The sequence below is a fragment of the Thermothielavioides terrestris genome, chromosome 1 (assembly GCF_000226115.1).
Source record: "Thermothielavioides terrestris NRRL 8126 chromosome 1, complete sequence".
Lineage (NCBI taxonomy): Eukaryota > Fungi > Ascomycota > Sordariomycetes > Sordariales > Chaetomiaceae > Thermothielavioides > Thermothielavioides terrestris.
This window is the reverse complement of record NC_016457.1, coordinates 7,630,666-7,655,239: the sequence shown is the minus strand read 5'-3', so window position 1 is coordinate 7,655,239 and position 24,574 is coordinate 7,630,666. Positions and strand designations below refer to the sequence as shown.

Sequence of the window (24,574 nt, the reverse complement as noted above, 5' to 3'; positions counted from 1 at the left end):
CGCCGGTTCCCGCCCAGAGAATCAGTCGGACGGTCCCGCGGGTTCGGACGAGGTTGAGCTAGTGCATAACTCGGGGCGGGGTGCGGACCACATTTGAAGCCATTCGAGACCGTATAACCTACCTCTGTATGTAGCAACTATCACAACGGACGGAGAGGAAACGAAGAGCAATCTCGGGAGCCGCTGTCGATAGTTATGGCGGCCGGTTGTTTCGTGTCAATTGAAGTTAACATACCGCCCGATGAACAGATTATGACGGAGGAATATTCAAGAGGCAGCATGAGAGCTTTGGGCGGACGACTGCGGACCGGGAAACTTCGGTGCTTCCAAGGCGTTTGTCCTCAATGGCCAGACACTCACGCACGAGGCAGACCCTTGCATTTTGGGCAGTTGCGAGGGTCGGCTTGCGATCTGATGACGATCCCCACTTGCTGTGTTCGGATGATAAGATTGACTCAATCTTCCTGATTGGGAAGATGAGCAGCTACGAGAGTGGAGCGGACTGAAAGTTTCCCCACCTTTCGGCCACCCAAGTGCTGCACAACACCAGTTTGTGTTACAAAGTACGTGTATTTACTGGCGCGCATCCTGAAGAGCACGAGAAAGCTTGAGCCCGTTCTCCCATTCAGCGCGCCGTCAAACCCGATGGCGCAATGTCCCGCGGGTTCCGGCCCAACAGCCCTGCCACTACTATAACTCATCACAGTACGGAATAATGTTACCTCCGAACGGCTCACGACACTAGCCACAAAAGTTGTTCGCCGCCGCTGGCGAAGGGCCGACTCAGCCTACGCCTCAAGGACTGTGCACACGGGATGGGAGATTACCAGCGACGGGGTTATGGGCCACCCTGGTTGTTATGAGCTTGTGACGAGCACAGCATCCTCGCTCGCTAAGACCCGCTGCAGGATGCACCTAAGTTCGTCACGGCTGGCAAGCGGCGACGACGTTTCTTGCCCCTACACTACAGCAACAGGCTGACCCCACAGTTCATGAACGGAACACTTGGTGGGCTGCAAGGCTGCTGTTGACCCCGGAAATGCCAGCAAACGGAGCGAACGGAGAAGGTACACTACATATGGATGTCGCACGGCTAGGTGGCTGTGCCAAGGAACGTGAGCTAGCGGCATTCCCGCATGCCGTTTCGAGATGCCGCGATTGGGCGATTGACCGCTGCACACCGGCATCTGCCCGCTTCAGGCTGGCGGGCCCACGGGCAACCAAGATTTGCAGACGAAAGGTTGGACCACTTCACCCCAGAAAATCCGGCTCGCCCGGGCGGCTCCGTTGGTCGAGCCACCTCAAACCCGGCAACGACAGCGGGGAAGAAAACAAAAGAGCGAGAGCTTCAATCGATCTTTTCGTTTCCTTGCAAACTCATCCAAGGCGTTGACGAACACCAAACACCTTCCCTCAACAGAAGACACCGGACAGCTGGCAGATGTCTCCGCCCCCAACGCCAGAGCAGACCAGTTGGAAACATCTCCGAGTGAGATTGCGCAGGTTGCTGCAGGCGAACCGCGCTTACCTGTCCGGGACCCTAACCATTGAGGACGCCGCAGGAGACAAGCATACCCGTCACCAATCCAAAGTGTCAATACACGAGATGGATGAGGAAGATGCATGCTTTCGAGTTCCTTGAAGGAGGTGTGGGGGCAACTCGGGGCACGGCCTCGTTTGACAAGGGGATAACTGCACTAACGTTAGGTGCATGAAAGCTCCGCCCTTGATCCCTGCGCAGGAGTTGCTGAGGAGGCCGGTCTCAAGACGGCCTCTCCGTCGCTTTGACCTCCTTTCGAAGATTCCTCAGAGCTTCGAAAACGCCGATCACCGCGTCGAAATGTTTCCCCAAGCCTCCCTCTGGCCCGCCGCGCCCCCTCCCCCCTCACCATCGTGTGGGTGCATGCACAGGACCTGGCAGTAGTGTACATTGTCCCAACGACCATTTTTCAAGCCACCTGCGACACGGACGGGGGCTCTACTCGTTGCCTGCTCTGCGTCAGCGAGGCGGCCTCGTGACGCCATCCCGACCGCCAACGCGCTTGGCTGCAAGAGTTTGATGGGCACATCGCCCAGCGCATGGAGTATGATACGCGCTGGCGCCAATTAATATCCAGGTTGCTGCGAGCAGCGCACGGCCAGGTGGCCGAAGGGCTTCCTGGACGCAAGTGGTGTTGTTCCGAGCAGACGACAAGCGCTTCACTATGTCCATCCATAATTGCGATGTCGCATTCACCCTTTTCGCACAAGATGCGAGGACCGCCACACCAAGTCTTTCCCAATTCATCGCGACACTCCGGGAGACGAGTCAGTTACCGTTGGCTTCATGCGCTCATCAGCCCCGGAACTCACCCCTCCTCCAAGCTTGACATGCCGCGCCTGCATTAGCAGGGTGTCTTCGTCTGTGGTTCCTGAATACAATGGCATCTTGCCGTGATGCTCCGGATGCCAGGCTCTATGCAAGCGCTTTGACGAACAGCCTCGAAAACAACCGAAGGGAAACGATGCTACGCTTCTAGAAGACCGGGAGTGTTACCCCCCTGGACGTCCTGTGACTCGGATCTCCGTGTTGCCCTATGTACACTAGTGTACGCTAGAGCACCGTCGCAGTTCGCAGCAGCTCGGAAAAGACTCCATGTTGGTCACGCTAGGGAGCCACATCTCTGTGGGCCTTGCCGAGTTAGTGGAAGAACTCCTTCTGCCAACAGTCGATTAGTTATGTGAACGCGACTCGGAAGTCGAACCGAGGAGCAGAAAAGACCAACATGGTTGCACGAGGAGCTCGGACACATGACGAGCCGGGCAAGGGGAGGAACAAGAGCGCTGCATCGAGCAGCAACAAGAGACGGGAAGGCAAGGCAGCAAGGTTGAAAACGGGTTAGAGGCAACTCCTGCGTTAATGCACATCTGCAGCGCACAGACAGCAGCAGGCTCAGAACGGAAGTGAGCAGTCCAGGCAGTGGAACGATCAATGCCGGGCAGGCCATTGTTCGAGAAGGGAAAAAAGAAGAAAAAATAACGCCAACCCGGCCGTGCCCGCCTGCCCTGGCACGTCAGCAGCGCGCAACACCAGCAGCAGTGGGGCCCTGGCCTGGGGAGCTATATACACTACGCGGAGTGGAGGGAGGTGGGGAAGGCGGAGAGCCAGAGCGATGTGCCAAGAAGCGAGCGAGATGCCCTTCACTGATCGAATTTGACGAGGGAATTCAGCACCATCAACAAGCGGCGGCAGCAAGAGCGGTAGCAAATGACCTTCTAAACAAAGGGCTTGGGAATGCTACCTCAGTCCCAGGAATTGGGGCAACATCCTCTTCTGCGAGGACCGCGCTGCGGGAACGCCATCCTGGCGTGCGCTTCGCTGGTGCTGCCGCAGTCTGCGGGGAGGGACGGGAGAGTTGACACCGGGGTACTGGGTACCTGGTCGCTCGGAGCTTTCCCTGGCGCCATTCCAGGTCGAGCATGGATGGCTGGCCGCCGGCGGATGCTGAGTGGCGCATTTAGCTGGCGGCGCTGCGCAGGCCGACTCCCGGCACATTTATCCAAAGAGGTATCGTCAGCTTGGCACGTACTGGGTACCTCCGGTCTAAGAGGGCCGCTTGCACACTCCGAGCTCCTGCTCCGGTCTGGGATCTGGGGGGCTCTCCCGTGACCTCGTCTCTCCAAATGTGCCGTCTTGAATCAACAAAACCCGGGCGGTACTCATGGACGAGCCTGCGTTTGCGGTGTGGCAAAGAAGAGGCCCTGCGGGAGCGGGACAGGGTGTCTGGTGTCTGGGCATCATGAGAGAAACGAGATTCATCAGGATTGCAAACGCGCCAGGCACTTCCCGCGTCCATCGTGCGGCGTTGGCATATCGACCCACCCCTGGCCTGCCTGCCCTGTGCAGCCCCCTGCCCTGTTCGCGTTCTGCAGGCTGTCCCCTGCACCGGTCGGGTGGTCTGCCGGCGATGACGGGGTACACTCCAACTGGGTGCTGCGCTGGCTTCCCGTGGCAGACAGAACGCTCGCTCGCAGGCGAGAACACCCATGAACCCCTCCCTGTCGTATGCTCGCAGAGCCGAGTCACCTCCGGCCTCCCTGGACTCTTACACTAGTGGATGAATGTTGAAAGCCAAGGTCCTGAGCCCTTGAACTGTCAAGATCGAAGACCTGAAGCACCCAGGGTTCCCCCTCCTACCGGGAGCCTTGTCCTTGTGTTGTATTCCGTACACTAACTGGCCTTCGCCCTGCACACCCTCGCCGTCAATCATATCATTGACCTGGGGTTCTATTATTGATGTCCACTCCGAACTTGGGCGGCGGTCCTCCCTGGGTACCATTCCGGACTTCCCTGTCATCCTTCACGTCGCGCCTCCGCAACACCTTAGCATGTTTTCGGAGCTATATCTGATCTGTCCTCTCCTCTCCCATCCATTTCATCCCAGCCGCCCTCCGCTGTGTAACCGGATCCAGAAAGATCACCTCGCCCTCTTCCAAACCGTCCCCTGACACCGGACGGACCGTCAACGTACTTAACAGACAACGAAACAAGGACCCAGCACTCGCGCGCGCAGGACACGGCGGCATTGGACAGCCGGCCTGCCTGGGCCGTCCAGTCTCCGGAATTCCGCCGGCGTTGCTGACTGAGGAGCACGTTTGGCGCCCAGTATACGCTGGACCAGCACGCGTTGTGTTGTCCTCGGATGAGCTTCTCTCGCCCTGCCTGAAGTCGACATCCCAACCACTTCTCTGTAGGGTCCTTCTCGCAAACTCCGAGGCGAGCGAGCATTCTCGAGCTTCCGCCGTCTACCGAGAGCCGCTTTCTACCTGCTCGACACTTCACTGGTTGGTGAAGGTCTTGGCTCAGGCGCAAAAGAGACTGGAAATTTGTGAGAGGGGGCCAAAGGATTGGGAGAAGGGACCTGGAAGCACCCACGAGGACATCGCATGCGGTCAGAGCAGCGGCACCGAGCCGGGGAGGACTTAAACCCGGGTCACCCACCGCGGCCGCATCGGACGCTCTAGGCCACAGGCTGCCGCAGCCTACCGCCGCAGCCTGCACACTGCACACTGCATCCTGCAGACACTTGTATCCACCACCTTCTGCTCGCGCAGCTCTCACGGCCCGCTTGACGCCTGTCCTCGACCCGATATCACCGCTCACGAGTGCCGGCGCGCCCCGCCCATTGAGACCGAAGCTCCCGGCGCCCTGAGCAGGCCACACCAGCTGCTGCAGTGCCAACACTCGGTTGCTCTCGCCACTCCAGCTCTTCTGAGGGACTGCATCGCTTCCAACGGTGCTTACACCGGTCAGTTTCTCTATACAGCCACCCCCTCGTGTCCAGGTATCCGGTCAACCCCCCCTCCTCCCTCATCCCCAACCCCTGTCGCTTAAACCACCTCCGCCTCTCACGCCGTCGGCTGACAAACTCCTTCAGAAGTCTTCGGCGTCTCTTCTGTCCACCACACAACCTGTGGTCGACTTCCCTCCCTGCCCACTAGGCCCATCTCTCGGTGACAGAGTTGTCGCCTACGGCGGCTTAGACTGGACTTCCAGCAACCCTGGGCCGCGGAAACATCTCCGAGCACGCCAAGGAGAGCGCTTCACAGAAAACACCGGCAACATGATGCCAACATTAGGAGGCGGGGACTTTGAGCTGGCGGTACGGCAGCAGCCCAAGTATGCTTGCGTCGCCATCGGTAAGGGGAAAGGTATGCGCCTCCCTGGCTTTTCCTGTTTGCCGTGTCCATCGTCGGGACTGGAGCCAGCTCACGCAACACAGAGAGAAAACCGATCGACCCTCCGCCCATAGTACAGCTCATGGTCAACCCGAGGAAAGATCCGGCAAGGACGTTCCTGCAGAATCCGTACCTGATCCTGACTGCCAGACTCATCCGCAAGGGCGACGATGACCCAGATGATCCGTCGGGGCCGAAAGAGAGCGACCTGACGGGCACGCTAGTATCATCTCTGTACAGCCTCAAGGACACAGATAACACTCAGGGCGGCTTCTTCGTCTTTGGTGACCTGTCAGTCAGGAGAGTAGGCACCTACCGACTCGCCTTCATCCTCTACGAGCTCAAGCTGGCCGAGAAGGAGTGCTGGCTGCTCTCGCGCACCGTGTCCGACCCGTTCGTCGTATACGCGACCAAGACCTTCCCCGGCCTGGCCGAGTCCACGTTCCTGACCCGGTCATTCAGCGACCAGGGCGTGCGCCTGCGCCTCCGCAAGGACTCGCGCACCGTGTCGACCAAGAAGCGCAGCATCAGCCAGGCCGAGCAGATCCGCGCGTCCCAAGGGATACACGGCTACCTCCCGCACGACGCCAGCCACGACCTCAGCCCGACCGGCCACTCTCCGCACCACCACCTCCGCCGCATCAGCACCCTGCAAGACCCGGGCATCCCGCCGGGCCACCCCCTCGACCGCTCGCGCAGCTCCATGGGCTCCCAAGGCAGCTACTACACCGACTCGCCTCAGCTCCGCTCCGCCGGAGACTACACGCCCACCTCGTACGGCTACACGACCGCCGGCTACGACGACGCCAAACCCCCGCACAAGCGCGCGCGCATGGACGGCACCAGCCTGGACAGCCCGCACGCCGGGGGCTACGACACCGACCCCGCCACCACCACCACCACCACCACTCCAACCAGCTACCACAACCCGTACCACCACCCGCACCACCCACCCCCCGCCCACGCACACACACACCACCCGCACCCGCGCACCGTCCCCGACCCGCTGACGTCCCTCTACCCGCTCGCCACCCCGCCGGGCCCAACCCACGCGACCACCAGCCCGGCAACAACAAGCTACAACCCGCTCGCCGCCCTCTCGACCATCCCCCCGGCCCTGCCGACCATGCCCAGCCCCTACACAACCACGGGCCCGACGATCCTGCCGCCCCGCCTCGACACCTCCCACCTGCCGCCGCACTCGCCCGTCGGCGCCGCTGGGGGGCCGCCCGGGTCCGCTACTTCCACCGCCGGCGTTGCCGGCGGCGCGTTCTCGCCGCACGGTAACGGTGGTGGGAATGGTGGTGGTGGTGGTAGCCGGCGCAGTCCGGCCGGGTATGCCTATGCCGCGCACGCGCACCACGCGTTTGCGTCGCCTGTGGTGGGGGTGCCGTTTCATCCTGCTGCTGCTGCTGCTGTTGCTGGTGGAGGGGGAGGTGGTGGAGGTGGTGGTGGTGGTGCGGTGCATGCGCAGGGGTTGGGGATTGCGCTGGCCGGGACGGGGTTGGAGTTGGATGGTGGTGGTGGTGATGGGGGGCGGCAGTGAGGAAGCCGTACTGAACGGGGGGGCGTTGCTACGGTTTGAGCGGTTGGGTGGTGGCATGGATTCGGGTTGTTGTGGCCGGTTACTAGGGGGGAAAGGGGGTGGCGGGGGTTGGAGCAGGAGGACAATAAGTATTCTAGGTTGGATGGATGGACGGATATCACTTAGAAGATACGACGGGTTGGATCGGACGGTGTCCCGGAGGCGGTGTGCTATGGGCCTTGGTATCGGAGTGGTGCTTTTGGGTGTTTCTGTTTCATTCTCTTCTTCCTTTGCTGGATGGGGGGTCTGAGTCGACGTTCCTTACGCTTGCCCCTATTGCTGTTTCTCCTTTCCTCCTTACATCATCATCATATTTGGCGGGTTGGACGGCAGGGCAAGGCATAGAGCGCACTACTCAGAGTGATATCCCCAGGCTGGATCGGACGGACTGGATTGGACTGGACTGTTCATGTGGTCAAGGGTTTCCATCTTCTCGCACTCCTTTCTCCTGTTTCTTTCCCCTTCCTTCTTGGTTTCCCTTCTAAAAAACACAGATGTCGCTTCAACGCACAGCACGGCGGCATGGAATATATGAGATACCCTTTGGAGATGGATTCCCGACTTGCAACACTTTTCTCTCGGAGCTGTTAGGGCAGATTAGGTTAGGTTGATGGTGATAATTTTTTTCTCTCCATGGGCGTCTTGCATCTTGCGCTGCTTGGCCGCTTTTTGTGAATTCGACGTTTTCCATACCCAACCTTTCGTGGTTGGGGAACGGTTTAAACCACCTGGCTGGGTTTGTCGGCTTGCTTCGACGCCCCTTGACCACTCAACCCCCAGCAGGAGCTGTTCGTTCCCGGAAACAGCGGAAGGAAACAAGACTCCCTCAAGGATGGTTTTGCGTTCGGGTTTTGCTGTGTTTTAGGTATCGAACATTGCGAAGGCAGTCATGCTATCTCCCTTCACCACCGTTTCAGATCCGTGATTCCTGACTCTAGGAGTGCATGTCAGCTTCGATCGCTTGTCAAACAGGCCCAAGGCGCGTTCTTTCGGTATCCATGGACTTTGGCGTAAGCTCCCCGGTTGACGGTTGATACTAGCGGTGGCCCTCTATCCGTCTCCCTCCGGGGAGAACAATAACGGAGCTATCCCGATCAGCGTCATCCATCCGAGGTGACGGTCCCATATATTGCCTCCCTCCGCTTCCAGACGGCTCGTGGTTCATTTTCCGGGCATTCTTCAAGTCCGAGGCATCAGCTACCCTACGTTTATGTGGTCGAGTAATCCGGTCTGTCGACGGCTTTTCCGGAGAGCAGGGCGCGCGTCCGGCTTTCGGAAACTCGTCTGGCATATCGACCGAGGTGCTCTGTCCATGGGCCGTTGGACCATCTTCGCGCAATGCCCCTTTGCCCTCGTTCTCTGGCATCTTCCCCCTTCCCCCTTTCTCCCCCTTTCTCCCCCTCCCCCCCCCCCCCCCCCCCCCCCCCCAACTCCCTTCCCCCGCCCCTCTCCCTCCATCCTTTCGAACCCCCCTTATCACATCACAACCACCTCTACCCCACCTCGCCTTCAACGCATCATACGCCCTCCCATCCACCGGCAACACACTCCCATGCCTCAAATTCTTCGGAAGCCCGGTCCGATCGCTGACCGTCGACCCGCCGTTACTCCCCCAACTCGTGCTCTCACGCAGGTGATACCCGTCCCCGCCGTAGAAATCCAACAGCAGGTGCGCCCTACCCAGGACCTCGTTATCCCACGGCGCCGCCAGGCCTACCCATGTCGCGCTAAATGATGGCCCGCGCCGCCGCCCGGCCGCGTTCCCCTGCCGAACAGCCCGGTCTCGGAGACCTTGACGAACACGTTCATGCGGGTCTCGTCTGTCATGAAGCGGAGGAAGGTGGTCGTGGTCGAGGTTGAGTCGCTGCCGTTGGAGACAGGGAGGATGTTCAGGCTGATAACGTCGATGGGCGACTTGTCGATGAAGGACATGTCGTTGAAGGACTTGTCGTTGAAGGTCTGCGAGGCGGTGAAGGGCTCGAAGTCGCGCGTGTAGGCGTAGCGGATGCGGTTGTTGGAGGAGATGCCGCCGTGGCGAGTGTCCGAGGCCGGCTACTTAATAGAGGTCGGTGAGTTGGGTATGCTTGTGGTGGCCAACTCTGACATGCTGCCACAAAACCTTGAATGCCCAGTGGACGGGGAATTGCTCCAGTAGACAGTAAGCGATCCATGTTTAGGTCCAAGGCCATGGTTTCCGGTTGCCTATCATGCCTTTCGCTGGATCCCGCAGTGCTTCAGGAGCCCAGACCATGCCGGCTGTGGAATCTTCCACCACAGCAAGCCTTTCATTACCCCAGTCGATCAAATTCGTGCTCTCACAAACGAAGATTCCCCTGGCGCCGGTCCTCTGTGCCGCGTCCCATGATGTCGGTCCGGACGCCAGGATGGCGGTGACGACGGTGTCCCTGACTCCAGCCTACTTTCGAAATATCTAGGTCCATCCCAACGATGTAATGATTTGGCCGGCATCGCTCCGAGGCTCCGAGCTCCAGGGAAAATTGTGGGGTCTCAGACGCCTCCGGTTCCCTTCGTCGGCTTGACGATTGGCGATCCTCGGTTCAGGGCCTTGAAGGATAACGGATCGTAGCCCTTGCCAAGGTAGAAGGAAACATAAGGATCTCCTCTGAGAAAAGAAGACGCCCAAGTACCAGGCAAGATTGGGATCCGCACGTCTTGTGATCTGGTTAATAGACCTGGCGGCATCAACGGTAAGCCGGCCTTCACCAGGTAGGTGCTTGAGAGAGGGAGGGTTGCCAGAGCAAGGGGAGTGCCCGGTCTTATCCACGCCACCGTCCAGATGTAGCCGTGGATGGACGGGTGTGAGGGTGTGAGGGGGGGAAGAATGGGCAGCAGGGGGGCCGACCTAAATGCGCCCTGTGTTGGTCTCAGCTGCCGAGATGGAACAAAGCGTGGCGTCGGGACCGGGTCGATGCCGGACAACGGCATCTTATACGAAATATGCATGCTCTTTACACCTTCACCACCCACCCGGTCCAACGCCCGGCCTTGGCGCTCAACACCTCCCTCCCGTCACCGCCTGCCGTCGGTTGTGTTGCATTTAGGCTCAAACTGCTGCGTTGCTGCAAAGCCGTGGCTAAATCCCTCATATTATCTGAGTCCAGACCGGCGAAATCATCAAGAGTCGCCGAGCCGGCCCGTGGTCGAGCCTCAGTCTTGTCGTGTTTGTTCTTGCCTCGGAACCGAGCACGATGCTCACGACCCATCTTCACCAGCCTTGGCAGGGAGAGGTGCTGGCCGAGGATTCGTGAATTAATAAGAACCTCATCGTTGGAATGTTGCATTCCTTCCCAAAAGATCCAAGGCCCCGGTCAGGTATTCTTGCGAGGATCGGCAGTTGCTGTGGGTGCCAGAGCCGATGTTGATGTTGACCGTGTTCATCGAGTCGAGCTTCCGGCCAGGAAGACGGTGGCAATACCCACCCACATCATGACTCCAACAGGCCTTAGGGTTGCAGGAATATGCCGAGTAGTGCCAATACTCCTTGGCTTTCAGCGCAGCGTGTCCTGGTAGTTGAGCTCGTGCTCTAGTTCCGAGTGATTGTCGGTCGTCGATAACAAGGCAACCGCCGCCACAGCTCCCCTGTTTGCAGCCCCTAGAGTTGCCTTGAATGCCTGGAAGCGAGTCTCGAGAGCCAACTCTGAAACGGTCGACTCTTGCGAATCCACGAGGCTTGCGGGAACGAGGCCTTCGAGACCGGCTGAATCGCCAGCGGGTTCGGATACTCCATGGCCCTCACCTCGAATTTCGAGTAATTCGGGTGTGATTGCAGAAGACTCGACCCCAGTGGTGCTATTGCAAGACCCTGAAGGGTGGTCTTCCACTGCAGAAGCTAAAAGCTGACTTTGATACGCCACAACAGGCTCGCCATCGGAGGCCTGCGAGAGTTGGTGGACATTGCTCGCGGAGGAGACGGTAACCTGGCTGTCCACCTTGCTGCCTAGCTCTCTCATGAGTTGGTCGTGGCGAAATTCACTTCCAGAGCAATGCTTCAAAAACAGGCGTTCGACCGTAATACCTAAAGCCGGGTTAGTACTTCTCAATCATCGAAGTTTTCCTGAGAGCCAACCTTCACGCAACCATGTGCTGACATCGACAGTGCACGGCCACACGTCTTTAGGTCTCAAGGTTCTAACCAAATGACAAAGTTCTGGATAGGACGAATGGCGAGAATACGGGAAGGTGATCACATTTGGAAGGGCCTCCCTTTCGGACTGATTCGCTGGAAGCTGTTTACCGCCCCTTTTGAGCTTGCTGCTTATTGCCTTTAAGCCGGTGGAGAGGTCCGCCTTGTTGCTGTCACCGAATGCGACCCGTTCCAACTCAAGTGGGACTCTCCGACCGTTTGCGATGGTACTGAGCAGGAAGTGGCGGACTTGATCTCTGAGGTCATCAGGGACGTTGTCGGTATCACAGAGCCTGACGGGTTAGACAGCAGGCCTGAAGTCGGGAGAAGATGCGCTTACGCTTCGATGAGCAACTCGACATCCTCCAGTGAGAGATAGTCCAGTTCAGCGTCCCTCTCCAGGTCATCGCCTCCCCCGCCGACCCCAACCTCGGCGACATCCTGACCGTTGGGGAGGCGAGTGATGATCGGGCGGATCCATACAACCTGCGAGCCCTTCACAGTGTTGCAGTAGTTCCCTTTCTCGCAGCTATGCAGTCGTACATTTTCGTCCGTGGTCAAGGCACCCGCGTGATAGTTGTTGCCGCACATGAAGCCCACCAATCCAGGGGCTTCAGGGGCAAGGTGTGACGAAGGAGCAAACTTGTTCTCAGGGTTCGTGACCACAAGGGAGCGGAACATCGACATCTTGTACTCGTCTACATGGATCTGTCCATTGCACATGAGCGGTTGCAGGCGGCAAAGGTGAAGGTCCAGGGTCTGCACCTTAGACTGCAGGAATTTCGAGAGAGCAATCCAGACGTCCTCGTAGCTGCCTAGTGGTTAGAATGTGGGCTTAATGGGACTTGCTTCACCTCACCTACCCATATGTCCAAGCTTGAAAGTGGAAGATAGTGTCGGCCGGGTATCTCGAGACCTTTTGCAGCAACTCAACGATACCCTCGGCTTTTGTTGGAAATTCAATGTTGTCCAAGAAGGAAGTGTCGAGATAAATGGTGTCAAGAGTCTTGAGGCCCGATGAATACTCAATTAGAGACGGCGATCTGGCAAGGGAATTGACAAACCACGGCTCGCTCCTGACATCGCCGGTGTAGAGCACGGCTTTGCCGTTCCCTTCAAACACTGCCAAGCACGAGGTGAGCAGACGATCAACCCAGCGCCGCACAGTTCGGGTGCTTACAGAACATGACAGCACCGGGGCAGTGGTTGGCGTCTAAGAGGGTGACTTGGATGTGGTTTCCTGGCTCGAGTTCAAGGAGAGTGGGAGTGTCCAGGGGAATCGGTTTCTGTAGATCATGAGCAGCTGGCATCGCAAGAGGAATGAAAGGGGGCACTGTACATACAAGCAAATTCCTGAGGTGGCGGTATCTCTGGATACGCGCTTCCAAGATGCCGTTGGCATAGTTGATCCGGCAAGGGTACCGCTCGAGGCGGAGAAGCATCTCCTTTGTGGCGGCAGAGCAGAAGACACTACAAGGCTGGGTCAGAAGTTCCACGGTCTCAGTGGAATTGCATGGGGCTTTTACAATGGCGACCGAAGGCTCTCCAGGCCCGCGAGATGGTCGCTGTGGATGTGGCTCAAGAAACAGGCCAGGGGGGGCCGAAGCTCGGGATGCGGGCGGAAGTAGTCGACTGCACCGGCAAGTCAGCCTAATGACATACCTGCTTGGGAGAGAGGTCAGGGAGAGAGAGGAGGCGTGTTTGGGGGGGGGGGGGGGATGAGGGGGAGGAGGGGAACGGGGCGATCTTATGTCTTACCTCTGATGTCTGGGAACTCGGCCACGAGGCCGTTGAAGGTCGACATGATCGATACGCGTGGTGTTCTCAATCTCGCATAGAGCAGCTGATTTTGGCAAAAGACAAGGAGAACGAGGTGGAACCCGCGCAAGGCATGTGCACTGCAACGCCGCAGCAAGGGGTCATAAGATAAGCAGAACCCAAGAGTCGGTGGTAGTGCGAGTTGGATTGGGGATATCAAGTTCCAGGTTGGGAAAGCAGCAGGCAGAGCAGGAGCAATGGGAGTTTAGGCAGCAAGTCAGTCAAAGGGATGAGATGAAGGTGCCACAGTTGCTTGTGAACCCCACTCAACTGACGCTACACAAATCGGCCAAACAACCCACATCCACGGATTCTCTCCATTAGCTTTGCACTTCAGCTTTTGCCCCGCTTACACGGGCAGTAAGGCCGGCTAGGAACGAGATGAATACAAGTCCGCTACACAATGATCAAGGATTCCTACACGGGACAGTATGGCCACGCAACTCGAGGCAAAACAGGCGCACCCTTGCTTGTGATCTGACTGGCGTGCACAAAGACTCGCAGTCCGGTCAGCAGTTGCAAACCATCCAACTTCCAGCGCTATCCGATGGATATTACGAGCCAGATTGGCTAGGTGAGTACTTACCTTGAGGACGGCGAGGTTAGGGAGGATCTTTGCATGCACGACCGTTGAGATGGCGGGGCACCAGGCAGCCGATCGGAGCGGCCCGAGAGGCACCTTTGGACAACCCCGGCGCCCCCGAGACCCGCCGCCGCCCCACCGGGCCAGGCTGCTTGGCGAGGACCCCTGGTTTGCGCTGTGTCAGCGACCCAACTCTCCGGTTTCAGCCAACCCCTCCCCCCGCGCCCAACATCCACCAATCTGTTTCCAGGCGAGGCGCAGGATGACGGGCCAACATGCAAGGACCCGATCACATCGCTTACACAAAGCCTTCTGGCCGCTGCGACGCGCTGGCGAGCCCACAAGCCCGCCAATTATCTGTATTTGTACGAAGCTCGAAGAGCATGAAGCTGGAGAAGCATACAACCTGAACATATAGCAACCGACTTCAGCTCTCATCCACCATCATCAAGGGCCTCAGCCATGGCCGCCGACCTCAGCTTGCAGCTGTCCGAGTCGCTGACTCCCGGCCGCATCGCCGCGTATATCCTTGCCTTTACCATTGGTTCCTTCATTGTCGACTTCACATGGAAGCCGCGATACGGCAAATCGCTACCCCAAGTCGGTTTCGGCGACAGCCTACTTGGAACCGTCAAGAACTGGTTCTACTATGCTACGCGATTCGACTCGTGGGTAGCCGAGGGCTACGACAAGGTAGCCAGCACACCACGAGTGCGCCGCCATGAGGTTCTCAGCTAGCTGACCCCAGATCTCTCACAGTATTCCAAACACGACCGCGCCTTCGCCGTGCCCTCGATCCCGAGCCGCCCGCTGGAGATCGTTGTACCCCGGTCCCAGACTGCGTGGATGCTCGAGCTGCCGGACCGGGTGCTGTCCACAAAAGAAGCCCACCGAGATACTCTGTACAACGATTACCTGTTCCTCGGCTTCGACGACCACGTTCCCATCCAGACCATCCATAAGCACCTGGCCCGTCACCTCGTCGGTCTCATCCCTGGCGTGCAAGAGGAAGTCCACGGAGCAATAGACGCGACGTTCGGCAAGGACACAGAGAACTGGAAGGCCGTGAATCTGTGGGAGGCATGGCTGGGTATCGTCCCGAGAGTCACGAACCGAATCATTGTTGGAGCGCCATTATGTCGTAACCAAGAGTTCCTCGACAGCCAAGTCGCCTTCGCCGACGACGTCGTCCGCAACAGCTTCATCCTCCACATGTTCCCCCGGATTTCCCACCCGCTCGTCGGGCCCCTTCTAGCCCTTGTGAACTGGTGGCACTGGCGCAAATCATATCTCCACGCCAAATCCGTCCTCCAAAAGCGCCTCTCCGACATGGCGCGTAAGGCGTCCGGTGTGGACCCCGCCTACGATGACTGGCAGCCGCCCGAGGACATGATTACCTGGCTGATCCGCCAAGCCCAAATCGACGGCTGGGCGTCCGAGCTCACCCCAGAGGCGCTGTCCAAATACATCCTGCCCATCGAGTTCGCCGCCATCCACACGACCGTGATGACGGGATTCAACCTAGTGCTTGATTTGCTCTCCTCGGACCCGTCCCTCAACTGCCTCGAGACCATCCGCGAGGAGACCTCGCGAGTCTTCCGGGAAGAGGGGTCCGGCACCTGGACGAAGCAGGGCCTCGCCCGCCTGCACCGCACCGACAGCGCCATCAAGGAGAGCATGCGCCTCAGCCACTTCGCCCGGGGTCTGACCCACCGCAAGGTGGTCGCGCGCGAGGGCGTGACCAACCCGGCCGAGGGCTGGCACGCGCCGTACGGCGCCTTCCTGATGCTCGACCTGGCCGGCACGCACCGCGATGCGGAGCTGTACGAGAACCCGGATGAGTACGACCCCTGGAGGTTTTCCCGCGAGCGCGAGGCCTACGAGGCGAGGCCGGCCGCGGAGAGAAACGACGCGGAGGAGGCGCTGAGGATCAAACGGTTGGGCATGGTGACAACGACCGCCGAGTACCTGTCTTTCAGTCATGGGCGGCATGCCTGGTGAGTGTCTTCGGGCAATGGAGTTGAGAAGAAAAGGCTACTGACGAGCTGGGACAGTCCCGGGCGGTTCTTTGTCGCGCACGAACTAAAGATGATCCTGGCTTATCTGGTGCAGAACTATGAGTTGAAGCCGCTGCCTGAGAGGCCGAAGATGTTCTGGTTCGGGGCGACTGCCATTCCGCCGGTGCAGGTCAAGATCGAGGTCCGGAGGCGGAAGGGGACTGTATAAGGGTATGGTTGGCGTCTGGGGAGGGGTTTACCGTTGGTTATACTTGGGCACTCCGTGTTTGAATATAAAAGGGGCACACCCTGGTGTATTTTCGATAATGGCTGGATGGTCCGTCCGGCCATTTCGTACGATAAGCTATGAGATACGACTGAGATGCAGCATTTTGCATTCGCAACGCAGCGACGAAGGTGGTTGTTTGCTGTGGACACCTCTAAGCGGCTATAACCATCGCTCGCCTGTTCGAGCATCCCCCCTCCCTCTTCAGTCCCTGAACTGCCCTTCCGGGATATACCGCCAGTTCGAGAAGTATGCCGGCGTCGTCCCGTTGCCCCCATTACTCGTCGCGTAGATGCCCAGCAACGTGCCTAGGCGGTGTCATTCACAGGTCAGCATGCCTTCCATGTCATCCGCCCCCAACCCCCACCACAGCCCACCAAGAGCAGCAATTCTCGACTCACCTGTAAACCCCCAACTGACCAACCCATTCGACACCTCAATCACCTGCCGCATTTGGGACCGCCTCCCCGCGGGGCCGACACTAAACGCATAATGCGTCGCATTGCACGCCCGGATCTCCAGCGTCAGCTTCTTCTCCCCGCCCGTCCGCCACCCCGCCGGCACGGGGGCCACCACCGGCGCCGGCACAGGCAGATACGACTCGCCTCGGAACCGCACCATCAGCTCCAGCCCTTCTTCCTCCCCTTCCTGCCCTTCCCCCTCCCCGTCCCCCTGCCCCTCCGCGCCCTCCTCCCCGCCGTCTGAAGAACCACCCCCGGACAGCAGCGCGGCCGGCGCGGTCGCCGCCCCGCGCGGCAGCAGCACGACGCCGAGATCCAGGTGGTGGTTCTGCGTCAGGAAGACGGTCACGCCGGCCTCCAGGCCGGAGAGCGCGGCCGGCGGCGCGGAGCTGTTATCGATGTCCAGGTCGACGGCGAAGCGGAACAGCGTGTGCTGCTGGCGGCGCGCGATCAGGGTCTGCCCCCCCGCCCGCGGGTCGGCGTAGTTGCCGTTGAGCGCGGTCAGGTTGAGCGTGGAGGGCTTCAGGCGCAGCGTGTGCGGGTGGCCCGGCGGGGAGACGGTGTAGGCGGCTGGGGCGGGGAAGCGCCAGTGGACGAGGTGCGCGGGGAGAGGGGTGTTGGGCGGGAAGGTTAGGTGTTCTGGGGTGAAGGTGTTGACGAAGGGGCTGGGGAGGATCGGAGGAGACGGGGGTTGGTTAGTGATGTGATGATAGTGTTTGGAAGGGGTAAGAGGAATGGGGAGGGAGGAATGGGTTGGCTTACCCGACTCCGCGAATGTCCTTTTGCTCAGGGGGCATCGGCCAGACGCTCATCTCGCCTGAGATGGGGGTGAAGGTGGGCCAATCGCCCTCGGGCCAGCTGACGGCCGTCATGACGGTCTCTCGGCCCATGGGATAATTCAGATACTCTGGCCCGGAGCGCGTTGAGAGGGCCACGGCCCACCTGTGGATTCGTGTCAAAAATTGCTGGCAGACCTGTCGGCCAGTGACAGCGTGTCTTACCAGTTTCCGTCTCTGTCGTGGAACAGGTCGGCATGCCCAACCGTCTGGAAGTAGCTCGTGGTATTGGCGTTGGTCAGCACGGGGTTTGCTGGGTTCGACTCGTAGGGACCCCAGATATTCTTGGACCGGGCCATAGTAACCATGTGGCCCAAGCCGGTCCCTCCTGGAGTTGCGTTAGCCGTGGATAAGGTTAGGCTTCTCGAGAAGGCAGCTCACCTTCGGCAGCCAAGAGGTAGTACCATCCATCTTTGCGGTAGATGTGTGGTCCTTCAGGCGCCTGAACGGGTCTGGTCAGAAAATGAGGCTCAAGCTATGGCCGACAAGCAGGAAAGGAAAAGATACCTGGCCGCCGGTACCGTTCCAAATGATCCTCCATTCACCGACTTCACCGGTGTCGAGGTTCGCCTCGGCCTGCTGGATGTACGGCCTTCGACCGAGTGTTAGCATCCAAGACGGGACAAAGCATGCACCACAAGACTACTCACCCGACGTGCCAGGCATGTGCGCCAGTAATGTAGGTCTTTCCGTCATCATCCCAGAATGGGCTCGTGTCATAGCCAGTGAAATTGAACTTCACCGCGTTGGACCACGCCTGATCGTTGTACGGGTCTTTGCTCTTGAAGATGATCTGGGACACACACGTCAGTCACGGACCGTTGCCAGACCAGAAGAGTGAGTGACCGCACATTATCCCACCTGGACGCGTCGTCCTGCGCCCGGTCATCATCCACCAGAGTCGTGACCACCCAGAAGGTGTCATCGTGGAAGCGGATGGTCGGAGCCCAGATGCCACTGCCGCAAGTTAGACATGGAAGCCGCTGATGGAAGCTCTCGACTGTTCATTACCTGGTTGACCGGTTGGTCTCGGCCAGCCGAGGGAGCTGCTCCTTTCGGTTCAAGACATGGCCGATCAGCTTCCAGTTCCGCAGGTCCTTCGAGCTGTGTATCGGAATCCCAGGGAAGCTGTTGAAGCTCGATGAAGCGCAGAAGAAGGTGTGGTCACGCTCAGGGACATAGATGCAGGAGGGATCTATAAGGGAAGGAATCAGAACCATTCAGGATGAGATCCCATGGCCCTGGCATGGACGAAGAACTGACCTGGGAAAAAGCCAGGAAAGATGGGATTAGTGAAGGTCGAATTAGGAAGATGGCCCTGGGAGGCAGAAACACTGGCCGAAAGGCTTATGATCAGGAGGCGGCGGAGGAGCATGGCGAAAGATCTTGTTCTCTCTCTCTGCTTCTGTCATCTGTTCACAGCATCCGAGTGCATCCCCATCTTCTCCCGATATTTATGTACACGCAGGAACCTGGAAGGGAGCCGTGGACTCCGGCAGCCCGGTACCTGGTCCCCGCAGGGGAGGCCCCAAGGACCAAGGTCGCATCCCTCGGGAAAAAGGGAATGAATAAACACGGCGATAATGTTGCGCCCGGGTCGAAATAGCCCGAAGCTTTTAGGCATCTTGGCTAAGCTTCCCTGTTGAATCTGCTGCCGATCTTGGTCGCTGCGGGGATGGCTCGAGAGGGTTACAGTGGTCACCAAAGCACACATACAGAGCAACGCGGTCGTCTGCGAAGTACAGCCATGGAGGGAATCTCCATGGCCACATCCGGTTATTAAGACAATCGACTGTCATTTTCACGGGCAAAGCTGAAGGAAATCTGCTCATGAGTTCAGGATTTCGCGATGCAGACGGGAAGATACGAGTGGTGGGACTGGATGTTGCTGGGAAAATAACTGAGGAGCATGGATTTCCACGAGCAGGCCCCGCTCGAGAGCAAGCTAAGAGGTCTTGGCACTGCGTCGTTGCACCTGAGGGCATTGATGACAGGGTTAGGGTTGGTTTGTCTGCACGCTCCCCACAGTGCGTCGTCCGGCGCTTCAACCCCACCACTTTCCAAACCGTGAGCTATCTCAGGTCCTTATCGCTAACTTACGTCTCTCCTGCAAAGTCCATCGGCAACCGCCATCAGCGCGCAAGGAACGAGGCCTTGGGCGCCGCGCACCGCCATATTTCTCCCTTCGATAACCTTTAGGCGTCACTTGGGCAATTGTAACATTCATTCACGACTAACGAAGCCTCCGACCCGACGAAGCCGCCGACATTCTAATCTCCAACGTCGCCACCCATCGACGAGCGAACTATCACCAACCGTTGCCGCGTAGCCCCCCAGGGGCCCCCTTTTTCTCCACAATGCAAGGCTTCAACATGGGGCGGTACATCCCGCCGGCGGTCGCCGACGCGGAGCGCACGCCGGCCTTCAACAGAGACAAGCACCCGCTCGGCGCGCGCGCGCGCAAGCTGGCCTCGCAGGGCGCGCTGACCGTGCGCTTCGAGATGCCGTTCGCGGTGTGGTGCGCGCACTGCGCGGCGCCGACGCTGATCGGCCAGGGCGTGCGGTTCAACGCGGCCAAGCGGCGCGTGGGGAGCTACTACAGCACGCCCGTGTGGGCCTTCACGCTCAAGCACGCCGTCTGCGGCGGGCTGATCGAGATCCGGACGGATCCGAAGAACGCGGAATATGTGGTCGTGTCCGGGGCGCGGAGGCGGGATTACGGCGGTGGTGCTGGGGAGGGCGAGATCGAGGGTGGTGAGGCCGGGACGGGGGTGATTCTTACCGAGCGGGAGCGTGCCGAGATGAGGCAGAGCGCGTTTGGGAAGCTGGAGAGGACGATTGCGGACCGGGAACGGTTGGAGGTGGCGAACAGGCGGATTGAGGAGCTGCTGGACGTGGCGGACCGGCAGTGGGACGATCCGTACGCGCAGAATCAGCGGCTGCGGAAGGCTTTCCGTGCTGGGCGGCACGAGAGGGAGAGGCAGGCCGCGAAGGCGGACGAATTGAAGGAACGGATGGGACTGGGGATCGAGCTTCTGCCGGAGGCGGAGGAGGATGCGAAACGGGCCGGGTTAGTCGATTTTGGCAGTGTGGCTGTTGAGGATGATGCTGGAGTGGACAAGGTGCTGGCGAGACCGTTGTTTGCGAAAGCAACAGCTGCGAAGCAGGACACAGAAGACCGCGGAGGGCCAGCCAAGCGGCAGGGGAAGCTCCTCAAGTCGGAGATTGCCGCATCCCGTACACGCGAGAGTCTTGTCTCGGAGATTGTCAGCAATACCCGGGCGGCCAGAGATCCCTTCCTCGATTTTGGCAGCAGGGAGAGCACAACCAAGGGGCCCGTCCGGCTGCCGGGTCTCAAGAGGAAAAGAGAAGCCGAGGAAGGGCTGGACCCGCCGCGGCCGATTGCGGACGAGGGGCAAACACCCAAAGCAGCGGCCGGCACCGCCGCTTTGGTGAGCTACGCCTCGGATTCCGACTGAGCGGGTTGGCTATGTCAGGCATTGTATTTAAGAACTTAACGCACTATTGGCATGGATATTGGCTGTGGATAGAACATGATACCCCTGGAATTGATTGGACACTTGGAGTGGTTTATGGCGGGCTCCAAACAACAGCACTACCTTCTTCAAGTCCTCTTCCGTGAACGGCCCGGGTAACAACTGCCAGCGACGAACCTCTGTCACCAACAACGACACACAAGCCGGCGCAGGTGCCATTCAGGGGCTGGCAGCAGAGTCAGTCCTTTCGCAGTTGCCCCCCATGGATCCAGCATGGACATCTCCACAGATCGACTGAATGCAGCCATTCTCTGGCGGTCCCTTACTACCCCATGCCTCTGCTCGGCACTCGCCCCCTTCCGGACGGACGACTCGGAATATTTTTCTCAGCAACATGGTGGCTCGGGGGCAAAGGGAAGGCAATCCGACAGGTAGACAGACCTACGTGCCAACGAGCATCTGGGGTAGTTGTCGGAATGCCATGTTTTGCCCTTGTCAACCATACTCGTCGGGGCTCTAAAATAAAAACGACCAGCCAACTACCTGCCAAAGCTACGGTTCTGGTGCCCCGATGAGTATGTGCGTGTGCCTGGTTACAGAGGGATGATTACTGCTTGCCTGCCTGTCCAGCAATGCTTAGATGGGACATTCCCAACCTGCGCGCAGTCCGAGGGTGCTTCGTAGCCTGTCCGGGATCCGGGAGGTATCAAGGAGAAGTGGAAGATCCACGAACCCAGAGGCTGGCGTCGTTGGAAGACAGCTTAAGGTTGCTGCCACCCACAGTGAGCGGGTCGCCGTGTCTCGACCACGCGGTCCTTCGTTAGCGACTTATTAACTTCCCAGCAAGACCCCTGAGGCCTACCTTTATATCCTGATCACAACCAGTAAAGTGCTCAGCCTGGTGATCTCTTACCTAGGCATACACTCGGTGTTGTATTAAGGCCCTGACTTGGCTAGAATCCTGCTCTCCTTGGATCCAACGCGGGAACATGGTCAGCCTAACCCTCACGTGCATGAGCAAGTTGCGGTGTCAGCCACGTGTTTGTCATAAGTGATCATTCTGCTAAATCGGATGCCGTCGAAGGGGCTACGCCACAGTGAAATCAAGTACCTGCCATACACGCCGAACTACCACTCCAACCAGGCTGTCACCCCATCCGGATACTCCGTGGCAAAGCGAAGAAGTGAGCTGAGAAGAAAACCCAGGCAGAGACCCAAAGCCAGACCATATACAACTCCTTTGATAACAACAAACGCCGCGGCCGCGGGGACCCATCATTGAGACGGACCGCCGGCCATCCACACCCCCGTATCGTCATACGTCGTCCATCTGCCCCGCCGCCTGGGCGTCCTCCTCATCGTCCTCGGCATAGCTACCGACAGAGGACAGCGCGTCGTCGTCCTCGCTCTCGTTGTCGGCCTCCTCCTCCGTGGACTTGGCGTACTTCTGAACGTATTCTGGTAGAGGAAACCCCGGGCTCAGCGCTTCGCTCCTGTCGTGTGGTCCAACATCAAGAGGGAAAGAAGAAGAAGCCTTACCCCTGACCTTCTGCTCGTAGCTCTTCGGTTCCCTCAGCAACAGGGCTGCGGCCTCCCCGTTGAGCGGATCGGACGCGTTCGGATAGCGGAGCAGCTGCGGCAAGAAGGACTCGAAGATGTTGATCATGTCGTACATCGGCGACCACGTCTGGTTGATGACGTCGAGGCAGACCGAGCCCGACCTGTTGTTCCAAGCCTTCTTTTAGCTATCCGCTCCTGTCTTCCCACCCACACCCTTCCAGACCAAGCTCCCGACCGAAGCGCCTCCCCCAGAAGTTTGTCGCCTGGATGATTGCGGGCACTCGCTCTCGGTGCTCGTTCCGCCGTACTTACAGCTCATCGATATTCGGGTGGAAGATCCGGTTCACGAAGCCGATGCTCGGGGATTTGTACGGGTACTGGTCCGGCAGCTCGACGTGCACCTTCCAAACGCCGCCCTCAAATGGGGCTACGACGTTGGGGGGAGGTATGTGTCAGCAGAACGTGTGGTTCCCGATTGCTCGTTGTGGGTGGGCTGCACTAACTTTCCGCTGGCCCTTTGAAGCGCACGTAGAACTCTTGCCTGTGGCGTCGGGGTGCCTCGCATCAGTTGCCTGCCCGGTCGGGGGGGAGAACGCTGGTCGATGGGTGCGGCTTACACTGCAGGAGAAGTCGAGGATCAGCCACCTGAACATCGGAAACCTCGCAACGAGTATGGGGTAAGGGGGAGGGGCGGTACATACTGTTGTCGTTCACGAGCGTCACCTCGTAGTCGCTCATGAGCCTGTACTTGGGTCAGCACAACTTACAGAGGGCTTGCATCCCAGCCAACTTGCGCAAGGGGAGCATACATCTTCAAGACCTGGTAATTGTTTCGTGTGAGTCGATATCGGCGTACACGCAGGGCAGCGGGCGGTTCGGGCACGGGGCAACTTACATCGGTCTCGATGCGGCGGCGTGGAGACGTCATGTTGGCAGTTTGGCACTTCCGCAGTCCGGCGGCTAGAAATCGGAAATTTCTGCACTATGCTTCGGGGTGTATGTACGGATTCGCGAGTCTGTGTTGAGCAGACGGTGGTGGTAAGTGCGATGGTGTGGTCGGCGGTGGCGGATAAGGAGCTGAGGTGGGAGGGCGAGTGGGGAAGGTGGGAAAGCTGGAATTCGGAAAGCAATGACCCTATCGGGTAAGGCCTGAAGACGAACAACCCTTCTGTTGACTCAGAGCTGGTCACTTGTTGTGTCCAGAGCTCGCGCCTGGATGCTGGTCGTTTGTGCCTTGCTGTTTGTTCTGTAATGTTAGTTTGTTGGAAGCAGAAGCAGAGGGGAAGAAGCAAAGGCTGGCGATCGTGGTGCCTCCGAGATCGTTGGGCCTCAATCTGGACAAATTGACAGTTCAACGGCAGAGAGGGGGTTCGGGTTAGTTACCTACTGGTCACAATGCCTGGTCACCAACGCTTCCTTTGCGGTGTCACTCTGTGGCAAGGTCCACTCTCGTCCAGTCAAGTTGGAGGCCACTGATCTGGCGTGTTTCAGGCCACAAAGGGACGGAAGGCTGGAGAGCCCTGGATGGTGCAGCCCGAAAGGCGAGTAATTCTTGTCTCATCAATAACTAACTGAGCGCTCAAACGCAGCAAGCTCAACCTACTGTAATCTGTACACTACTCCTGTACGGAATTTGCCCTACTTATCATAGGGGCTGCTCTGGGAGGTGTGCCCCTTGGCCCTGATGCGCCCAACTTGAGGGGCACCGGTGACGCAATGCCCCGTAACGTGATATACGAACGTGATATACGCACAAACATATACCGGCGATTCCGGCGGGGCTCGCACGCAATTCGGGACAGACAATGGTGTACGCAGTACGGTGAAATCCTCGGGAACATGGAAGACGGGGAACGGGCGTCAGGTCACGCGCATTCCGCAGGTGTGATGGTATCGGTGGGCCCAAGGTCCGACTTGGTAACCACCAACCGAGCTCCCAGCCATTCCCCAGCCTGCAGTCAAACAGCAGGGAGTTTCTTTGTAACTGGTTCCAGGTTGCACTAACTAACTATTTTGGAGCCAAGATTAGACGACTCAAGAACGCTGGGGCAAAGGCACGCAAGGCCACAGCCTTGCTTCCAACGAGGAC

The 24,574-nt window shown here is 58.9% G+C and overlaps 8 protein-coding genes across 8 annotated transcripts; 3 read left to right on the top strand and 5 right to left on the bottom strand.

Moving 5' to 3' along the window:
• Positions 1–2,542: 2,542 nt before the first annotated feature.
• Positions 2,543–3,092, bottom strand: THITE_2110040 (uncharacterized protein). Its single transcript, XM_003650460.1, has 2 exons — positions 2,766–3,092; positions 2,543–2,698 (listed from the first exon to the last, which is right to left on the bottom strand). The coding sequence occupies exons 1-2, from the start codon at positions 2,985–2,987 to the stop codon at positions 2,681–2,683; spliced, it is 240 nt and encodes a 79-aa protein (XP_003650508.1). The 5' UTR covers positions 2,988–3,092; the 3' UTR covers positions 2,543–2,680.
• A 2,511-nt stretch (positions 3,093–5,603) lies between these two features.
• THITE_2142122 (uncharacterized protein) lies at positions 5,604–7,278 on the top strand (the record flags this gene model as incomplete). Its single annotated transcript, XM_003650459.1, has 3 exons — positions 5,604–5,679; positions 5,763–7,157; positions 7,262–7,278. The coding sequence occupies 3 exons, from the start codon at positions 5,604–5,606 to the stop codon at positions 7,276–7,278; spliced, it is 1,488 nt and encodes a 495-aa protein (XP_003650507.1).
• A 744-nt stretch (positions 7,279–8,022) lies between these two features.
• Positions 8,023–10,006, bottom strand: THITE_2142121 (glycoside hydrolase family 43 protein; the record flags this gene model as incomplete). Its single annotated transcript, XM_003650458.1, has 5 exons — positions 8,023–8,035; positions 8,806–8,979; positions 9,021–9,355; positions 9,552–9,719; positions 9,818–10,006. The coding sequence occupies 5 exons, from the start codon at positions 10,004–10,006 to the stop codon at positions 8,023–8,025; spliced, it is 879 nt and encodes a 292-aa protein (XP_003650506.1).
• An 806-nt stretch (positions 10,007–10,812) lies between these two features.
• Positions 10,813–13,251, bottom strand: THITE_48711 (uncharacterized protein; the record flags this gene model as incomplete). The annotated part of the gene is made up of 10 exons (XM_003650457.1): positions 10,813–11,339; positions 11,391–11,740; positions 11,788–12,155; positions 12,213–12,258; positions 12,311–12,569; positions 12,628–12,733; positions 12,791–12,871; positions 12,935–12,938; positions 12,974–13,079; positions 13,206–13,251. 10 exons carry the CDS (start codon positions 13,249–13,251, stop codon positions 10,813–10,815), a joined length of 1,893 nt encoding a protein of 630 aa, XP_003650505.1.
• Positions 13,252–14,073: 822 nt separating this feature from the next.
• THITE_2110036 (uncharacterized protein) lies at positions 14,074–16,262 on the top strand. Its single transcript, XM_003650456.1, has 3 exons — positions 14,074–14,541; positions 14,608–15,845; positions 15,903–16,262. Exons 1-3 carry the CDS (start codon positions 14,311–14,313, stop codon positions 16,072–16,074), a joined length of 1,641 nt encoding a protein of 546 aa, XP_003650504.1. The 5' UTR covers positions 14,074–14,310; the 3' UTR covers positions 16,075–16,262.
• A 73-nt stretch (positions 16,263–16,335) lies between these two features.
• On the bottom strand, positions 16,336–18,803 carry THITE_2040984 (glycoside hydrolase family 43 protein; the record flags this gene model as incomplete). Its single annotated transcript, XM_003650455.1, has 11 exons — positions 16,336–16,439; positions 16,533–16,766; positions 16,842–17,257; positions 17,355–17,534; positions 17,594–17,756; positions 17,810–17,870; positions 17,936–18,020; positions 18,079–18,221; positions 18,280–18,385; positions 18,440–18,623; positions 18,692–18,803. 11 exons carry the CDS (start codon positions 18,801–18,803, stop codon positions 16,336–16,338), a joined length of 1,788 nt encoding a protein of 595 aa, XP_003650503.1.
• A 715-nt stretch (positions 18,804–19,518) lies between these two features.
• THITE_2110034 (uncharacterized protein) lies at positions 19,519–21,045 on the top strand. The gene has a single exon (XM_003650454.1). It carries the CDS (start codon positions 19,786–19,788, stop codon positions 20,905–20,907), a length of 1,122 nt encoding a protein of 373 aa, XP_003650502.1. The 5' UTR covers positions 19,519–19,785; the 3' UTR covers positions 20,908–21,045.
• Positions 21,046–22,191: 1,146 nt separating this feature from the next.
• Positions 22,192–24,058, bottom strand: THITE_164359 (uncharacterized protein). The gene is made up of 8 exons (XM_003650453.1): positions 23,869–24,058; positions 23,381–23,722; positions 23,295–23,305; positions 23,186–23,227; positions 22,989–23,026; positions 22,798–22,912; positions 22,465–22,646; positions 22,192–22,383 (listed from the first exon to the last, which is right to left on the bottom strand). Exons 2-8 carry the CDS (start codon positions 23,411–23,413, stop codon positions 22,241–22,243), a joined length of 564 nt encoding a protein of 187 aa, XP_003650501.1. The 5' UTR covers positions 23,414–23,722; positions 23,869–24,058; the 3' UTR covers positions 22,192–22,240.
• Between the last annotated feature and the right edge of the window lie 516 nt (positions 24,059–24,574).